We start from the raw sequence: 20,772 nt of genomic DNA, 5'->3' as shown, positions 1-20,772 counted from the left end.
TCCTGGGGCGCTGCTTCCAGGTTCGGTCCCCTCTCTATTGGGTGGAAGCAGCAGCTTGGGAATCGCAATGCCCTGTACCCTCTAACACAGGCTCGAGCCCCATCTCGCCCTAAACCTACGATCTATGCCTGTGGAACCCTAATCACGTTTCCCCCCAGAAGTCCGCCACTAGGTAGCGGGGGCAAAGTTTTCTGGCCGCATGCCCTTGCTGGCACCAACCCCTGTAACGTAGTGGGATACATTGTGTGAAATGTAAAGTGCATGTGGTGTAGTGCATAAGATAGTTAGAAGAAATGTTTGGGAGAATATGCTGGTCTACTCTCCATGTTACTGTCACACTGAAAAGGTCAGCAAAGGGGGATGGTTAGATAGCTAGTGAAACAGGAGCTTCATCTCTCCCAATCACCAGCATTCCCATTCCCCTTTGGAGTACCACCCTGTTCGGCCCATGCTACAGCCTCCTCCTATCTGTGGATACCAGCATCAAAGAGAGTGTGCTGATATAGTTTAGTCATGTGGAGAGAATGAATGACAGTAGAGTTGTGAAAAAGGTATATCTGAGCAGATTTGAAGGAGGGAAGAAGCAGGGTAGATGAGTGTGAGAGGAAGAGGTATGGAAGTTGGTGTGGCTACGGGACTGACAAGAAACCAAGCTGGCTGGATGAATTTTGTGCAGAGAAGCGCGGAACCAGGGATTTGGCGCTTCCTTTTAACATTACGGCGTTCGGATTGACTCTTTCAGATGGGTCCAGTCATGGTCATAAATAATAACCTATCCTCCTTTACCCTGTGTCACGGGCTGGCTCCTTTATGAGTCGCAAGTCACACTGGAGTAAGAGGGGCTGAGAGGGAGGGGTCAGAGAGAGAAGGGAATGTGTAGGGGAGGCGAGTGATGGTGCTGGAGTGGAGTGAGGGAGGGTAGGTAAAGGAGGGAGAATGAAATGTAAAGTGGTAGCCACATAATTTGTGTATTTTCTTTCATTCAGGAAGTGATATATAGGAGTTAATATTCAGTAGATAATGCTGCATTACACCTTGTACAGCAGTGTCAGATAACAAGCTTTTAGATAGATGGTGCTATCAAGGGCTGGCTCGTGAGAGAAATATACTGATGTGACAGATCAAACATTATTGCAGAGCCAGATATTTGTGTCTAGCCGTGTATATTGACTCCGGACATAGAATGGAATCTGGATGGCTATGATTTCCGTAATGTTTGTGTAAGAAACATCCTCTACCCTTATATGTAATTAATTTTTGGAACAAAAAATCATTTGCAGCCTTTGATATTGCTGTGTCCACAGTAAATATGATCTTCCTTTCTGTGTAATCTCTATATGGTCACCACCATGTCATCTCTATATGAAAAGGCTTTTTAAAATAATTTTGCATGAAAGGTAAATAAATTTGATTTGTGTGCATAAGGGTGGATATCTATCTATCTATCTATTGCCAGATGCCTCAAATCCGTTTGGGGTGGCCACAAACAAATTGCCTCCAAGTCGCCCCGCCATTTCACTGCCCTGCTCCCAACGCATACCCCCCTCTCTCATATACCACTCCACCCCATCCCTCCATCTCATCCTTGGCCTCCCCCTCCCTCTTCCCCCCTCCACCTCACTCACATACACTCTCTTCGTCAGTCTTTCACCCTCCATTCTCTCCACATGGCCAAACCACCTCAGTGTGTTCCTCATAACGCTTCCTGTCACATCCACATCCACATCACAACACTTCTTTATATCCTCATTCGTCAGCCTGTCTCTCCATGTGACTCCACAGGCTCCTCTTAAATAACTCATTTCCACTGCTCTCACTCTTGACTTGTGTCCTTCCAACAACGTCCAAGCTTCACTTCCATACGTTAGAGTTGGTATCACAATACTGTCATGTAGTAACTTTTTCACTTCCATGCTCACTTCCCTGTTTCTTTTCACTGCTTTCAAAGAACCAACAACCTTTCTTCCCTGCTGTACCCTTTCAAGCACTTCACCCTCCAAACCTCCATCCTTACTCATCACGCTACCCAAGTACTTAAACGTACTCACATTTTCCAATTCCTCACCATTCAACCTTGCTGTACATTCACTGACTTCACCTCTCTCAGTGACCATCACTTTACTCTTCCCTACATTCACCTTTAGATTCCATTTCTTACACACTCTCCCAAACTCATCCACCAAGCCTTGCAGCTCCCCTTTGTCTTCACTCAACAACACAGTATCATCTGCAAACAACAGTACAGGGAATTTCCAAACACTATCCTCTCTCACCAGGGCCACTCCAACATCCACTACCCTACCTTGTACCTCTTTTATTACCCCATCCATGTACAGATTGAACAACCATGGAGACATGACACATCCCTGTTTCAACCCAACTTTCAAAGAGAAAAATTCACTTAGTTCACCATCCACACGCACTGCAGCCTTCGCACCGTCGTACATACTCTTCACAGCATTCAGCAACTTCCCATCTACTCCATATATTCTTAACACTCTCCACAATCCTTGTCTATCCACCCTGTCATATGCTTTCTCCAAATCCCTGAAAGCCGCATACAACTTCTTTCCCTTTTCTAGAAACTTTTCCACTAAAGATCTAAGAATGAATATCTGATCTGCACAACCTCTTCCCTTCCTAAAGCCTCCCTGTTCTTCTCCAACTAATTTCTCTGTTCTTTCTCAAACTCTGTCAATAAGTATCCTACCATACACTTTTCCTATTATACTAAGAAGACAATTGCCCCTACCTCCAAACCTCCAGTATGCATCTATGTCGGTGTTTACTGACATTGGTCAAGCGAAAGCAACCAGGAAAACCTTAGTAAGTAGTCCAGTGGCCTCCTTCCTTAAGAACTTCTTGCAGTCTTCGCGACACCGAGGAATCAGTGTTGTTGTTGTTGGTTTGCTGATTTCATCTGAACAGCTCCCACTCATCCTTGGTGTGCTGGAGTAGGCGGGCCTGTGTTCTCTTGTTCTCTGACTTCCACGCGTTGACAATCTGGGCCCACGCAATCTCGATGGCCCTGCAGTAATGTTTGATCTGTCACGTCAGTATATTTCTCTCACGAGCCAGCCCTTGGTATCACCACCTATCTAAAGCTTGTTTTCTGATGCCACTATACAAGGTGTAATGCAGCATTATCTACCGAATATTAACTCCTTTGTATCATGCCCTGAATAAAAGAAAATACACAAATTATGTGGCCACCACTTTGCATTTCATTCTCCCTCCCCTACCTACACTCCCTCCCTCCCTAACTCCATTCCAGCATCATCAATCTTCCATCCCCCTACTACTACCTTCCCTTCTTTCCCTGGCCCCTCCTTCTCAGTCCCCCTTACTCCAGAGTGACTTGCCATGTATAAAGGAGCAAGCCTGAGGCACGGGGTACAGGAGGATAGGTGATTATTTGTGACCACAACTGTACGTGTGAAGCTACAGAATGTGAAATTTTTAGGCCCACCAGATAGAGCCAGGATTTTGTGGGCTTGCATGTTGAGTGAATGGAAGTGTGGCCCATTGAATTGGGCAAACTTAGGCTGTCTGGACGTTGCTACTGCTCACCCTGCCCTTGGGTAGGAAAGGAGGTCCGGATGATGATGATGATGATGAAGTAAAGAAATTCATTAAACCATCCATCCATCCATCATCTAATCCTACATTGCCCCATGAGGAGTGTAGGACCCGGGGCTAGGAAAGTTGGTCCTGGCATTCAAGATGAGAGTGACCAGCCTCACTCATCCCTGAGTGGCATTACGTGAGCAGTAAACCCCAACCAACCCTTGGATATAAACCTTCACCGGCCCAATCCGATTGGAGCACCATCATTACCCACTAAACCACCAGGAGCCAAAATTTGGTTATATGGTTACCACCCAGCATAGTAAATTGTGTCCTGGTGTACAAGAAACCATTTGGCTTGTCACTTAGTGTAGAGTCACCCACAGGCAGAAGAAAGAGGAAAAAATGAAGGAAAGAAAGACAGAAGAGGGAGTGTAAAGTCACCCACAGGCAGAAGAAAGAGGAAAGAATGAAGGAAAGAAAGGCAGAAGAGGGAGTATAAAGTCACCCACAGGCAGAAGAAAGAGGAAAGAATGAGGGAAAGAAAGACACAAGAGGATGGATGGAAAGAAGGATGGAGGAGAGGAAAGGGCAGACACCCGAAAGCAGCACTACATCAAGTGAGTGGATGGTGAGTGCCCCCACCTACCACAATAAGTCATTAAAAAAAAAGGATGTGTGTTTGAGGAAGAGAGGTTTGGAAGTCGGTGGAGCTAGGGAACTGACAGGAGATCGAGCTGGCTGGATGAATTTTGTGAGAAGTGCATGATCAAGGATTTTTAGCACCCCTTTTTAACATGGCAGGGTCCGGATTGACTCTGTCAGATACGATTATGTGAAGCTACAGAACGTGGTGAATGTTTTTGGCATATCCTATAGAGCCAGGATTCCGGGGGCTTGAATGATGATTGAATGGAAGCATGGCCCATTGGACTGGGCAAATTTGAGCTGTCTGGACATTGCTACTCCTCACCTTGCCCTAGGGTGGGAAGGGAAGTCCAGATGATGATGATGATGATACTCTTTTCTACATTTATCCTTAAGGCACGATGCTCACAGACATCTACAAAATTCGGCACTAGTCTACCAGGTTCATGTCTGGTATTGGCAAGTAGCACTGCATCATCAGCATACAACAAATTTGAGATATTCCATCCATCAACATTCATTACCAATGCCATCCCTCTCTCCATTGCTTGTGTTTTTATTTCTCTCATCACCCCATCCATATTTATATTGAACAACCATGGGGATATCACATAACCTTGTCGCACACCCACACCGATCGTGAACCATTCACTTTGATTCCCATTTACCTTTACACATGGCCTCACTACTATCATAAAACCTCTTGACGGCACCTAGCAGCTTACCATCTACATCGTACATGTGGAAAACCTTCCACAATCTTTCTCTGTCTGCTTTGTCGTATGCTTTCTCCATCACCATGAATGCAATAAACACCTTATAGTCTTTCTCTCAAACCTTCCTCACTATCTGTCTCACTGCAAATATTTGATCCACACATCCTTTGCCACTCCTAAAGCCACCCAGCTTATCACTCACTGGGATTTCATATATCTTTCTTACTTTCTCTAATAATTCTTCCGTATACCTTCCCTACCACACTCAATAAACACATGCCACGATAATTCTTGCACTCACTTCGCTCACCTTTATTTTTATACAGAGGTACAATCACAGCATTTCTCCACTCTGCTGGCACTGTTTCACTCATTCATGCCTTCTTACATATCTCCAAGAAGCACTTCATTCCACTCTTTCCACTACAGTGAATCATCTCTGCATACACCTCATCAACTCCAGCTGCTTTTCCACTTTTCAGTAACTTCACAGTTTTCTTTACGTATGCGAGTGTCACGTTTCCTGGCACTGCATTCCTTCTCAGCACACCCCCAAAACTAGTCATGTTAACAGTTGCTTTACTCAGTTCTCATTCATCAGACTTTTGAAACATTTTTTCCATCTGGTCCATCCTTCATCCTCATGTGTTAATAATCTACCACTTATGTCCTTCACACTTTCACATTTATTTCTGCTGTCACTTTTACATTTCCACACCCCTTTGCAGAATAACTTCCTTGTTTCAGAGTAATTTCCATTCATTTTTCTTCATAGATCATGATTTACTTCCTTCTTTTTCCTCTTCACAAGCCCTTTATGTGTTTCTTGCTCTCAGTATTTTCAATTCTTATTTCAATTGAACCCCTGTGCTGTATCCACTCTAGTCACTTCTTCCCTGTTTTCCTCCACTGCTTTCTTAACCTCTTCATCCTACCATGCCATACCTTTCTTCTTTGTTGTTACTTTTGCTACGCGACAAACCTCTTTAACATTCCTAACTAAGCAGTCCCTATGTGCATTCCACAAGCTGTTTAGATCCATATCTTTCCACTTCACTGATTCCAACACCTTCCCTACTTTGGTCCTGTATTCATCTGCCATTGCTTTGATTCCCAGTTTCTTGACTTTCGGTCTACCTGACTGCTCCTCTCTCTCTCCTGGTCCACCTCACTCCTCTCAGCTTTATCTTGCATACCACAGTCATATTATGATCTGACAGACCTCCAGATTGTCCTTTCTTTGCCGTCGTATCAGCATCCATTCCCAGCATTGACCTGTCTACAAGCTCGTAATCAGTCAGGCTGCATTCAACATGATTATTGTTCCCTCTATACCATGTATATTTATGTGCATCTTTGTGTTTGAAACACGAGTTACAAATGCACAACCTTCTTTCCTGACACATATCCTTCAGTCGCTTCCCATTATCATTTTCTCCTGGAACTCCATTATAACCCATTATGTCATTCTCAGGACCAGTGCCTACTCTTCCATTCATATCACCCATTACGATCACTGTATAGCTCCTGGGCTTTTCTCCCACCGCTTCATCGAGCTCATCCCAAAACCTGTTTTTCTCTCTCTCACTAATGTCAACACATGGTGCATATGCTACAGTCACCGCCACTTTCACGTTCTCAGACTTGAACTTGACGTACATACATCTCGAGCTGACACATTTGTAATCATTCATTTCAATCTGCCACACCTCATTCATCAACAAAGCAACTCCTTCCTCACATCTTCCTCACCCATTCATGCCCAGTCTTACACATTTCACACCCTCCCACTCCTCCACTTTACACCCTTTCATTTTTGTTTCACACAGTGCCATCATGGCATATCTCGCACTCTTGAACACAGTCACCACTTCCACCCTCTTGCTGTCCTCATTCACATCTCTCACATGCCACATGGCCATGTGAGTCTGACCATTTGGTTGGGGCCCTCGGCAGGTATTGGGCCCTCCGAGGCTCTCTGAAACATTTGCCATGATTAAGTGATTTTAGATAGAGGAATTTGGGGGACACTTGGCCCTCCCAAAAATGCTGGTTATATGGTTACCACCCAGTGTAGTAAATGGTTTCCTGGGTACAGGAAACCATTTGGCATGTCACTCATTGTAGAGACCATAAGGCATCCCTATATTGAGTGAGTGGATGATGGACGCCTGCACTTACCACTTAAATAATAATAATACAGTAATTATGAATGCCTTAAAATATAAATACTGTATTTTGTGTATCGATGAAAACTATGACATCAATAAATTATGTGTTTACGTTCAGACTGTTCAAGGGAAAGCGCTTTGAAAAAGCAGTGAAACCTGAGTATAACAGACTTTAGTAGACTGGAATTCGCTGTCATTGGAATCGAGGAGCTACCAAGACTAAATTCTTATATATCGAAAAAAGTCCGATAAAGCTAGAAGCAGTGTGGACTGCCTAACCACATAAGCTATGTTCACCACAGTAAGGTAAATAAAAGAAAAGTCATGTTTATCAGCATACAATACAGTATTATTAAATATTTTATACCATTTGATTATTGTAGTGAATGTATGATACTGTACAGTACAGTGCTGCAGTGATAGTAAAAACAGTTTAAAAATCTTTGGTGTGATCCAGACTAATGTCTGATATATCGGAAAAAGTCCGGGTTAGTAGGTGGATGTCCGGATGTCGCTTTTATCGGAATTTCGCTTTTTTCGGAATACAATTACTCCATTATAGTGATGTTTTACTATACAAAAGATTTTCTGATTAAATGTTGGAAAATAATAGAAAATAAAATAAAGGAGCTCAGCAACCAGAACAGTAACTAAAACGATATGAAGAGGGACTGTTGAAAAGGCTATCCTGATCGCATTATCGATCACATTCCCCGTCAAGAGAATTCCCCTTCAAAACATCAACAATTCTCCATCACAACAATTCGCACTTCAAACGATTGTGTGTCATTCATTCATTATTGTTATGCATAACAGATGTTTATTAAATCTTCCCGTGACCATCTGATGGTGGGATTGTATACAATACTGCTTCTTCCCTACTGAATTTGAATACAAGTCAGAGATCATGTTCTCCAGTGACCTTGACTGGGTACAAGTGAGATGGGCACTGATTTTAGGCTTAGATTAGCATCTTTTACAGCTGTTAGGCCTTTTAGATTGGCTTCATTTTTTTTATTTTATTTTTTTACTCATGTGGGTGGGTTTAGGACGGTTGGGGGAGAAACCCAAGGCTCAAAAACGTATCCCCATACTTTACATGTTAAATCTACCCCGTGATATGATACCCCGCCTAGTGATGGGTTTTTACTTAAACAGTTGCATCGTTAAACCTGGGTTTGGCTGTACTTCATAAGCTGCATTTTTAAGACAAAGTCAGCAGTAAGTATGAAAATTATATCTGAATTAGGGTGAAGAATATAAGTTGTAACATTTGTATATCTCAGCAATAACTAATATTCAGCATCTAGAAATACAGTAATACCTCGATATACGATACCCCTAGATGCGATACCCCGGCTTAACGATGGGGGTAGAAATTGCACCATACCCCTCCTAATGATGGCCAAACCCCGGTTTAATGATGGGTTTTGATTTTTCTCGCTGATTTTGATGATATTTTAGACTAAAATTGTGTTTAGGTTGATTTATAAACTGTTTTTAGACTTCAGTTAATGTATTTTAGCTACAGATGGGGTGAACATTGTCATTTTGGGGTACAGTCTACTAAGCTTGATTTTTTTGCAGACATATTTGATGATATTCAGATTATATTTGTTGGTTTAGGTGAGTTATTTACAGGTGTTAGGCTTACGTTAGCATCCTTGACAGCTGTTAGGCCAGTTTGATTGCCTTTAAACCTGTTTTTGGGCTCATCTGGGTGGGTTTTGGACTTGGTTTGGGGGGAAACCCAAGGCTAGTAAACAGTCCACATATACAATACCCCGCCTAACGATGGGGTTTTACCTAACCAATTAGATTGTTAAACTGGGGTATGCCTGTCCTAGAAAATACCCCAGAGTACAAGTGATTAATTGTTGGGGATATTTTCAACAGTTTATAATGTTGTAGCTACTTCATTTGTAGGTGACTGAAAGTACAGTTTACAGCTGTAACTTGACCATCAGTTGTCTACACTACACTACTGTACGTGCACATAAGACATCACACCTTCTATTCCCAATCTCTTTAGCAATGGCCGCTGCAATATTACTTTCCAACGAGGTGGTACCTCGGATTGCCTCCACCGGCAGGGTAGGGCTGGCGGCACAGGGTCCTCCTGGTCGCCATCAAGTGACTTTGCCTTTAGCAACTTGTGCAGTTCCCGGTCATGCTCGTCAGCGGAGAAGTGAAAGTGCTGCCTCATTCTTCACCAACATCCGTGGTCATAGTACCAATTTAAATTCAGTTAATTTTTTCCTACAGTCCATATCTCCTTTGGCCCTATTCCTCACAGAACCACAAATCTCACCCTCTGCTGAAATATCCCTATTTTGTTTTCCCGGTTACCATCTCTTCACAAATTTCAGTAACAAGGGCAGCACCTGTTGTTACATTAAATCTCAATATGCAGTTGACACCATTTTAAACTTCACTTCATCCAATTTTGATTCCTCATTGTATAAACTAAATTGTCAAAATATTACCAAATATATGTGTAGTCTATTGCTCCCTCAATGCTTCTTTGGAACCCAGTGTATTTGATTCCATATCTACACAGTTGAGTAACCTTAACCTTGCCCTTAGCACCAAAATTACCGTTCTGGGTGATTTTAACATACATAATGGCATTCTGCCAGGACTGATGATGCCAGTCTAGAGTGCGAGCTGTTTGCAGAACCGTTTAATCTTGCGCAGCTGGTAAAGCAACCAACCAGAATCCCAGATAATCCTGACCATAATGCTCATCTTGTGGATCTATTCCTGATAAATAATCCAGATCAATACGGGATAGAGGTACTGTCTCCACATGGATCCTCTGACCACAATCTCATCAAAGCCTCATTAGTCAGCCCCCAAACCTCCCTGTTCTGAACCTGTCAGGGTAACCCGATGGCACTTTAATAGGGCAAACTGGGATGGATTTAGAAATTATCTTGCTGACATTCCATGGCAGTCTTTCTTCTCTAGTGATGCCAATTCTACCCAGTCCCACATTTGTGACGTAATAGTAGCTGGTATGGATTTATTCATACCAAGTCAACAGTTCACTAAATGATCAAACTCTCAAAAATGGTTTGATAGCAACTGTGCCAGAGTAACAGGCCAAAAGTCATTAGCATATAAGTCTTACTTAAAAAAACATCTGAATCACTCTCTCAATTTGAAATTGCCAGAAACCATGCAAAAGTTGTAGTAAATCTTGCAAAATCAAACTTTCTTCAAAATCAAGCATCAGAACTACTTAACAACCCCAATGACAATGGAATATTCTGGTCAACTCTCAATTCTTTCAATAATAACTTTAACATGTCATAATCCATTCCCCCACTAAAACCCTCATATGGTAACATTACAAATGACCCACGTGGGAAAACAGATGTCTTTGCCAGTACATTTGCCAGAAATTCTGTCATAGAGGAAGCCAGCCAGAATGTCCCAGTACTACAACTTGACTCTCCCGAAGTTGTTCCACTTAAATACAGACAAGATACGTAAAATCTATCCTAGACAATTTACCTACCAACAAGGCTCCAGGTCCAGATGGACTTCCGCCAATTGTTTTGAAAAAGCGTTCTCCAGAACTTGCCTCTGTTCTTGCTAAATTATTCAGACTATGCATATGTAGTTCTTCATTCCCTAATTCATGGAAAGAAGCCAATATCCACCCAGTTCCAAAGGAAGGAAGTTCCTCTGACCCCTCTGATTACAGACCAATAGCTGTCGCATCTTCCCTTGGTAAGGTATTTGAAACTTTATTTAATAAGCATGTAGTTAAACATCTTGACTCCAACAACTTTATTACTGATAGGCAATATGGTTTTTGCTATGAAAGATCCACCGTTGACATACTCATTCTCCTGACTCATACCATCCATCAATTGACCTACATGGAGAAACTCATGCAGTACCCCTTGATATTTCTAAAGCTTTTAACAGAGTGTGGCACCATTCCCTGTTGTCTAAACTCCCTTGCTGTGGACTAAAGTCTATCGTTCCTTTGATTTCCTCATATCTTAGTGACAGTAAAATAAAAGTAGATGATGTATATTCCAATTTCCACTCAGTTAACGCCAACGTGCCTCAGGGATCAGTTCTTGTGCCAACCCTGTTCTTGGTTCATACTATTGATCTCTTATCTATCCCTCACGATCCCATCCATTCATTTGCAGATGATTCAACACTTCATAGTTCATTCACACTCAGACACACATTTACAAAGTCCGATATCTCTGACTCTTAACTCAGTACAGCCATATCCATAAATCAAGACTTATCTACGATCAGTGAATGGGGACAAAACAACCTTGTCTCATTTAGTGCTAGTAAAACTAAATATATACAATTTGCTAATAGACAGGTATTGCCAGATTCGAATATTTCCTTCAATGCTGCATATAGTCCCACATCAAAAGGTATTGAAATTCTCGGTGTCTCACTTAACAGTGCCCTCAGCTGGACCTCTCATGTCAGATCACATGCTAAAACTACCTCAAAGAAACTTGGATTATTGTAGAGTCCGCAACTTCTTCACTGATGAGCAGTTAGATGTAATTTATAAGAGTCGTGTATGCTCTCAGCTTGAATACTGTACTGCTCACCCTTGTGGAACGGATGTGGAGAGGTTGCATTAAAACAACTAGACAAAATTCAGAACAAAGCTGTTAGAATTATTACTAACCCTGCTGTTACTAATAAACTACCTCCCCTACAAGTAAGAAGGAATGTTGCCTCCCTTGCATTATTTACAGATATTTTTATGGCAAATTCTCAGTTGAAGTTGCGTCCATTGTGTCACCTCTCCATGCCTTCCCTCGTGCTACATGGGCATCTGGTAGCACTTGTGACTGGAATGTCACTCAGCCGTATTGCAGAACTTCTGCCTATCAGAATTGTTTCATTCCCTGAACTGCATCTCTTTGGAACTCGCTTTCCCAGAGTTGTTTCCCTCAAAATTTCAACCTGCAGTTGTTCAGGTCTAACTGCTACAGATATCTTTATGAACAGAGGACACCAGTAATCTGGTGTATAGATTAGTTTTTTCTTTATTCATTTCTTTTCCTTCCTCTGTTCTGTTATTAAAAAAAAAAAATAAAATAAAATAAAAAAATAAAAAAAAAAGGAATATACAAGTCTGACACTTATTCCTCCCTCCCCCTTTTTTTTTTTTTCCAGGGAACTTTGAACTTTGACTTTGAGAAAAATACTCTTTCTCTTCATGTTACCCAGATGAACAATGGTAATCACTCTGTATCAAGTGGCATCACAAGGTAAGTGTCTTTAGCACGTTTTCATACATTGAGCCTTCTGTTCTTTTTTTAGTTTTCTCTTCATTCTCTCTGGCATCCTCTAATTAGCAAAAGTTGAGTGGCCTCAATGGATCAGTTAAATTTGACATGTTTCAGAAATGTAACAGAGTTGTCCCTATAGGTCATAAAGGACTAAGTAAACTTAGACATATCAGTGTTTGAGTCTTTTTGACTCTTTAATGCCTTAATTTGTTGTATGTGGGAATTCAGAGGGATAACTTGTAGCATATTGTCCAGTATTTGAATTGTAGGGGGTTTGACCCCCTCAGATACAATAAAGACCCATGGAAATTGACTGTGTAGGAGGACCCATGGTGAGCCATTAACCCCCCCATGTTGTGTTATTTATAGCACCGTTTTTCACTCACTATGGGAATTTTTCTGAAAATTGCCTGTTTTCAAACCTTAATATCTTGAGAATTATAGCAGTTAGGGAAACAGTTTATTGACCATATTACACACTGACTCTTCTTTTTGTGAATGAGGGTACCCCCAGATCTGTAGGTTGTTGCATTAATGAGTAATAACATGAGGAAGAGGGCTCAATTTAGCGAGAACAGAATGTGTTCATGCGTCTGCCAGCGACCCTGACTATGGCTTTGCTTTCAACATGATAACTTCTCCATTACTAGATAAACTAGACACAGTGGTGTCCAAGGCACGCCCTTTGGCATTATCACTGAGTCCTTTCCTAGTATTCTTGGAAGGAGGCTTGGCAGGGGTGGATGAGGTAGAAGTCCATGTGAGTCATGAGCAGAATCGGATGAGGAGGGTTAAGAAAAGATCATCTTACACCTAGCAAAGTCGCAGAGATGACTAAGGTATGGTTGGCACAGCCAGTGGGAGTCCCTCCCTAGCTTTTGGTGACAAGATAAAGTGGCGGCCATTTCAAACTGTGGCGGGAAAACAAGTGTGGTTCCGACCAGCACCTGGTGCTGCCCGGCCACCAGTTTCTTGACAGTTCCAACCGACACCTGGCGGTTAGGGGTTAAAAAAACAAAGAATATTCATTATTGTTGTGAGTGGTATATTTATTTTTACATAAACAGTATGATAATTCAGAAAGCAGATAAAATGTAACCTTTATTATACTGATTCTGAAGGTAAGACCTACAGTAATTCACTTGCAACCGGTAATGATGTTTTTCACATCGTGAAGACTGAAGTTGCTAAGTTTGTCATATTGTTCCAAAACTCATCACAGGATGATTTTTAACCATCTTCATTTCATTCTGTGCTGTAGTTTATATATTTAGTCATCTGCAAGTAAATTTGGTGGATGAGTTTGAGAGAGTGTGTAAGAAACAGAATCTAAAGGTGAATGTAGGGAAGAGTAAAGTGATGGTCTTTGAGAGAGGTGAAGTTAGTGAATGTACAGCGAGGTTGGATGGTAAGGAATTGGAAAATGTGAGTACGTTTAAGTACTTGGGTAGTGTGATGAGTAAGGATGGAGGTTTGGAGGGTGAAGTGCTTGAAAGGGTACAGCAGGGAAGAAAGGTTGCTGGTTCTTTGAAAGCAGTGATAAGAAACAGGGAAGTGAGCATGGAAGTGAAAAAAGTTACTACATGACAGTATTGTGATACCAAACCCTTTTCTGTATCCTCGTACTTTCTCTATACTCATTTCAAAGCCAAAGGTGTCTGTTGTGTATATATATGCAACGACTTATCTTGCTCTCGTGTTCCTGAACTTGATTCTTCTGAATTCTCCACACTCTGGCTTCGGCTTTCCTGTCATTCTCTGACTAAATATATCTGTGCTGTTTACTTATCCCCTAATTCTACTGACTATCAAAAATTCTTCGACTATCTTACTTCTACGATGGAACACATTCTATCCATTTCTCCTTTCTCTGAAATCTCCATTCTTGGAGATTTCAATGTTCACCACCACCTTTGGCTCTCCTCTCCTTTCACGGATCCACCCGGTGAACAAGCCTACATCTTTTCTATCCTTAATGACCTAGAGCAGCTTGTACAGCACCCTACCCGTATCCCTGACCGCCTTGGAGAGAGCTCCAACATACTTGACCTCTTCCTCACAACTAATCCTTCTGCTTACTCTGTTAATCTTTTCTCTCCTTTGGGCTCCTCCGATCACAACCTTATTACCTTAACCTGTCCTATCACTCCGGTACGGCCTGTGGACCCTCCAGGGAAACGTCGTCTGTGGCATTTTGGAGCCGCAGACTGGGAGGCCCTCAGGCAGTACTTCTTTGATTTTCCCTGGAATGATTTTTGCTACCATGGCCGTGAGCCATCTGAGTGCGCCTTGCGCATTACGGAGGTTATTCTCTCGGGCATGGAAGCATACATTCCTTTCTCATATCCTTTGACTAACGCAAGAAAGCCTTTGTTTAATCACGCTTGTTCTAATGCTGTCCGCAACAAGGAGAGGGCCTACAAAAGGTACCGGAGCCAACCCACCCCTGAATCACATCATCTTTACGTTTCTGCCCGGAATCGTGCTAAGTCTGTTCTTCGCTCTACTAAAAATAATTTCATCCATACTAAATGCTCTCAACTCTCCAACTCGAATTCTTCCCGCTCCTTCTGGCATCTTGCCAAAAATCTTTCTAACAACTTTACCTCATCATCCTTCCCTCCTCTTTTCTACTCTGATGGTTCTGTAGCTATTTCTTCTACTGATAAAGCAGATCTCTTCGCACAGACTTTCTCCTCCAACTCTACCTTAGACGATTCCGGTGCTGTTGCTCCATCACTTCCCCCCTCTGACTTCCTCATGGCTGACATTAAAATTTCTTCAGTTGATGTATTTTCTGCCATCACTGGCCTCAGTACTAACAAGGCATATGGGCCTGATGGGGTCCCTCCTGTTGTTCTCAAGAACTGTGCTTCTGTGCTTACACCCTGCCTAGGCAAACTCTTTCGTCTTTGTCTGTCAACTTGTACCTTTCCTTCTTGCTGGAAGTTTGCTCTCATTCAGCCAGTCCCAAAGAAGGGTGACCACTCCCAACCCTCCAACTATCGTCCAATTGCTTTAACGTCCTGTATTTCCAAAGTTTTCGAGTCAATTCTTAATAGAAAAATTTTAAGGCATCTTTCCTATCACAACCTTCTTTCCGATCGTCATGGTTCCGTCAGGGATGCTCCACTGGCGATCTTCTCACCTACCTTTCAGACTCCTGGTCATCCTCCTTTCGGGACTTTGGCGAAAGCTTTGCCATTGCACATGACATCTCAAAGGCTTTCGATCGAGTCTGGCATAAATTTTTAATTTCCAAACTGCCCTCCTACGGTTTCTATCCTTCTATCTGTGCCTTCATCGCTAGCTTCCTTTCTGGTCGTTCTATAGCCGCTGTTGTAGACGGCCATCGTTCTTCTCCTAGATCTATCAACAGTGGTGTTCCTCAGGGCTCTGTCCTATCACCAACTCTCTTCCTTTTATTCATCAATGATCTTCTAAGCTGTACATCTAACCCTATCCACTCATACGCTGATGACTCCACCCTTCACCTTTCCATTCGGTTCCCGCAACGCCCATCTCAACAGTTACTTCAAGAAACAAGGGATGAGGCTATGGCACACCTAATGTCTGACTTGGCTCGTATCTCTGACTGGGGTAAAAATAATATGGTTGTCTTTAATGCATCTAAGACTCAGTTCTTACACCTGTCAATCCGACAAAATCTTCCACAGGTATACCCACTGATGTTTAATAATATTCAGCTTAATCCTGCATCATCCTTGAACATGCTTGGGGTTTCATTTACTCGGGACTTATCTTGGAAAGATCATATTACATCTCTTGTAAAATCTGCTTCCAAGAGATTGGGTGTGCTAAGCCGACTCCGCTCTTTCTTTACCCCTGCACAATTGTTGACTCTATACAGGGGTTTTATCCGCCCCTGTGTGGAGTACAACTCTCATGTGTGGGGAGGCTCCCCACATACAGCTCTTCTCAATAGGGTGGAGTCAAAGGCTTTTCGTCTCATTAACTCTCCTCCTCTTACCGACTCCCTTCAACCTCTGTCTCTTCGCCGCACTGTTGCATCTTTATCTCTTTTCTGTCGCTACTTTAATGGTCACTGCTCCTCTGAACTGTCTGCTTGCATTCCTCCACCTCTAAGACGGGCGCGTAGCACCCGTCTGGCAGCAAACTCTCATCCTTTTTCTGTCCAACTCTCTAATGCAAGAGTTAACCGTTACTCCCAGTCTTTCATTTATGCAACAGGTCAGCTCTGGAACTGTCTCCCTCTGTCTGTATTTCCTGCTGCCTATGATCTCCAGTCTTTCAAACGCTGTGTATCCAGGCATCTCAAAATGATCGGATCTTGAATTTGGCTCTATATTGTATTTTGTTTTTCTCTTGGAGGGAACTGTTACTGTGGGCTCATGGCCTTTGGTTCCTTCTTCCCCGCATAAAAAAATAAAAACTCTAACGTACGGAAGTGAAGCTTGGACATTGTTGGAAGGACACAAGTTAAGAGTGAGAGTAGTGGAAATGAGTTATTTAAGAGGAGCCTGTGGAGTCACAGGGAGAGACAGGCTGACGAATGAGGATATAAAGAGCATTGTGGTGTGGATGTGGATGTGATAGGAAGTGTTATGAGGAACACACTGAGGTGGTTTGGCCATGTGGAGAGGATGGAGGGTGAGAGACTGACGAAGAGAGTGTATGTGAGTGAGGTGGAGGGGGGAAGAGGGAGGGGGAGGCCGAGGATGAGATGGAGGGATGGGGTGGAGAGGTATATGAGAGAGGGGGGTGTGAGTTGGGAGCAGGGCAGTGAAATGGCGGGGGACAGGGCGACTTGGAGGCAATTTGTTTGTGGTCACCCCAAACGGGATTGAGGCGTCTGGCAATAGATAGATAGATAGATAGATAGAAGTAAATTTGGAAGTATGCTTCCATAGAGTTTGGAGTTCAGGGGAGACTTAGAAGATAACACAATATGCAATAAATTTTGTTTTAAAAAATGTCATATGTTATTACGCAATGTATATGGTTACATATTTTTGGGCATTTATTGGAGGAGGCTTGCAGCATCCAGCTATAAAAGGCTTGCTTTGCTCATTCCCCCCCCCCCCCGTGCCATTAGCTCTGTCTCAAAGATATTACCCTCCTTCTCCCTCCAAATAGAATGACCTATTCTGACCACTGATACCATCTTTTGTCTGTTTAAAGTGAGAAAGCACATACTGTAGGTCTACACCCTTCCAGTAACTTGAAAATGCCTCAAACAATTTTTTTTTTTTTTCCCTCTGTACTGTAAAGGGTTACTGGATCTGAAATGGTCTACAGTATATGGACCCAGATTTAACTAATGAGACCTGCATTGACGTATATGGGCCTGATTATTGGGACTAGATCTTTTAAGGCTTAGGTTACCTAAGAAAGTGGAAGTGGATCTAGATATCCATGAATGTTTCTGAGTAGATAAAAATACATTGAAGTGGCATGAATGATCCTGAACTGTAGTTGAAATGGTCTAGCATGAAACTGAACCTAAGCTGACCTAACAGAATGGATGGGAAAAACTTGAATTATGGAGGAGGAGATTATAGCTACAGTAGTTAATGAAAGATTTGGAGGAAGGAAGTCTGTGGACATGTAAATCAGTGAGAGCATGCATAGATAGTATGGTTGTATGGAGAGAATGGGAGTAGTTTGAGTGGTGAAAAGGCTTTATCTGAGCAAATTTGAAGATGGATGGAAGCTTGGTAGGCCAAGCAGGTTGATGATAGGTAAATAAGTGAGAAAACATGAGCTATGGAGGTTGATGAGGTTAGAGAACTGAATGGGAACCAAGCTGGTTGGAAGAATTTTGTACTGAGGAGAGTATAACAGGGGTTTGGATCCCCAGTTATTTCCTGGTGATGTGATAGTCATTTCATTAACTCTAGCTGGTAGGTAATGGGAAGTATGTAAGTGTGGATGTTTATGGCTACTGAGGTGGAATAAGAATTCAGGGGGATTGAATGGTGAATGAAGGAGAGTGCTGCCTATTTAATTGGGCGAGCTTTTAATCATTCTTCATGTATGTGCCTTTTTTTTTTTGCTCTCTGGACCCTGCCTCACCTCATCCTTAGGTAGGAAAATGATGCTAATGCTCTTGCGTATGCCAGCACATGGTAGGTACACAGTTGACTAATGCAGTTGCTGAAAACATATATGTACTTTTTTAGGTCTGGGAAGCAGAGTAAAAAGCAGGAAGTACAACCCAAGCTGGCCATGATGTCTGGTGGTGAGCGATCGTTTTCCACAGTCTCGTTCATCATTGCACTCTGGCACGTTATCGAGTCACCCATCCGAATTCTTGATGAATTTGATGTCTTTATGGTACGTGGAACAGGATTGTGATCATTACTGAAATTTTTTATCTGTAAGCTTTGGTTATTGATACTGTAAAACAGACTCCACTGTGATGAAGTGTTATATATGGTGATGTGATGCATTTACTCCATACTGGGATGCGAATGACCTGTGTACAAAATAACTTGTTAGGGCTGCAGAAAGCACAGAGTCAGTTCAGCCCACCTAACATTAACAAATGAGTCATACTTCACCTTTCCACCCTTCCTGCTGCACATAAAAACTGTGACTACCTTTCTCCGATTTTCTGATAATTTCCATACATCCCATGGTAGTTTGCAGACTGATTGCGTCATATTGATCGCCACTTTACCACCATACTTTAGCATTTCCTCACCAATGGTCTCTTTTTGACCAGTAGCTTAAGCTGTTTATTGCTCATGTGTTTCTGCTTTGTGGTTGAACCCTATACTAGCTACATGTAAGTTTGCCACTACTGGTATTCATACAGTACTCCCAAAAGTACTTGACAGTAATAGAAATCCCCTTATTTTTTTCCACATGAGTGAATTAGTTGGAGAAGAACAGGGAGGTTTTAGGAAGGAAAGAGGTTGTGTAGATCAGATGTTCATTCTTAGATATTTAGTGGAAAAGTTTCTAGAGAAGGGAAAGAAGTTGTATGCGGCCTTCATGGACTTGGAGAAAGCATATGACAGGGTGGATAGACAAGGATTGTGGAAAGTATTAAGAATATATGGAGTGGATGGGAAGTTGTTGAGGGCTGTGAAGAGTATGTATGAGGGTGCTAAGGGTGCAGTGTGTGTGGATAGTGAACTGAGTGAATTTTTCTGTTTGAAGGTTGGGTTGAAACAAGGATATGTCATGTTTCCATGGTTGTTCAGTCTGTATATGGATGGAGTTATAAAAGAGATACAAGGTAGGGCAGTGGATGTTGGAGTGGTCCTAGTGAGGGAGGGCAGTGTTTAGAAACTACCTGTACTATTGTTTGCAAATGATACTGTGTTGTTAAGTGAAGACGAAGGGGAACTGCAAGGCTTGGTGGATGAGTTTGAGGGAGTGTGTAAGAAATGGAATCTAAAGGTGAATGTAGGGAAGAGTAAAGTTGTGGTCTTCGAGAGAAATGAAGTCAGTGAATGTACGGTGAGGCTGGATGAGGAGGAAGTGGAATATGTGAGTGCATTGAAGTACTTGGGTAGTGTGATGAGTAAGGATGGAAGTTTAGAGGGTGAAGTGCTTGAAAGAGTGCAAGAGGAAAGGAAGGTTGCTGGTTCCTTGAAATCGGTGATAAGAAACAGGGAAGTGAGCATGGAAGCGAAAAAGCTACTGCATGACGGTATTGTGATACCAACTCTAATGTATGGAAGTGAAGCTTGTACAAATGAGGAAGTGAAGGAATGTTGTGGTGTGGATGTGGATGTGATAGGAAGCATTAGGAGAAACACACTGAGGTGGTTTGAACATGTGGAGAGGATGGAGAGCGAGAGACTGATGAGGAGAGTGTATGTGAGTGAGTTGGAGGAGGGGGGAGAGGGAGGGCGAGGTCAAGGATGTGATGGAGGGATGGAGTGGAGAGGTATATGAGAGAGGGGGGTGTGAGCTGGGAGCAGGGCAATGAAATGGTGGGGGACAGGGCAACATGGAGGCAATTTGTTTGTGGCCACCCCTTATGGGATTAAGGCGTCTGGCAATAGATAGATAGATGATACGATTTTTTTTCTCTCATCATCATTATCCTCATCCTTTAACTCACCATCATTCAGACTTTGAACTTTGGCCCCCATCCTTTCACTCATATTTAACTCTTGAGAATCTGATGTGTCTGAATGTCATATGAAATCCAACCTGATTCCAATGATACGTCTATACGTCACATTAAAATTACTCTGCGGTAGCTGGTGTAAATAGCAATAAACCATATATAATTCGAAAGGCAATTTATTTTTTTTCACGTTAGGAAAAAATTTAAAACAGCAATCCCTTGATTATCCGTCATAATAGAGCTAAAGGGATGACCGGATACGGGCAATATGTGGATACAGAATAGTATCCTCTACTATACCCATACCC

The 20,772-nt window shown here is 42.4% G+C and overlaps 1 protein-coding gene across 1 annotated transcript in view; it reads left to right on the top strand.

The window, feature by feature from the left end:
• SMC6 (Structural maintenance of chromosomes 6) overlaps positions 1-20,772 on the top strand; it is a 256,438-nt gene that overhangs the window by 206,301 nt on the left and 29,365 nt on the right. The window contains exons 20-21 of the mRNA XM_080278837.1: positions 12,278-12,372; positions 18,558-18,711. Of these exons, the coding sequence (XP_080134963.1) occupies positions 12,278-12,372; positions 18,558-18,711 (249 nt within the window). The remainder of the gene's footprint in view (positions 1-12,277; positions 12,373-18,557; positions 18,712-20,772) is intronic.

Source organism: Coenobita brevimanus, chromosome 75 (genome assembly GCF_032717465.1).
Source record: "Coenobita brevimanus isolate Jiangsu-jjx chromosome 75, ASM3271746v2, whole genome shotgun sequence".
In the NCBI taxonomy this organism is placed as follows: Eukaryota; Metazoa; Arthropoda; class Malacostraca; order Decapoda; family Coenobitidae; genus Coenobita; species Coenobita brevimanus.
This window is presented reverse-complemented; position numbering and strand designations above follow the sequence as displayed.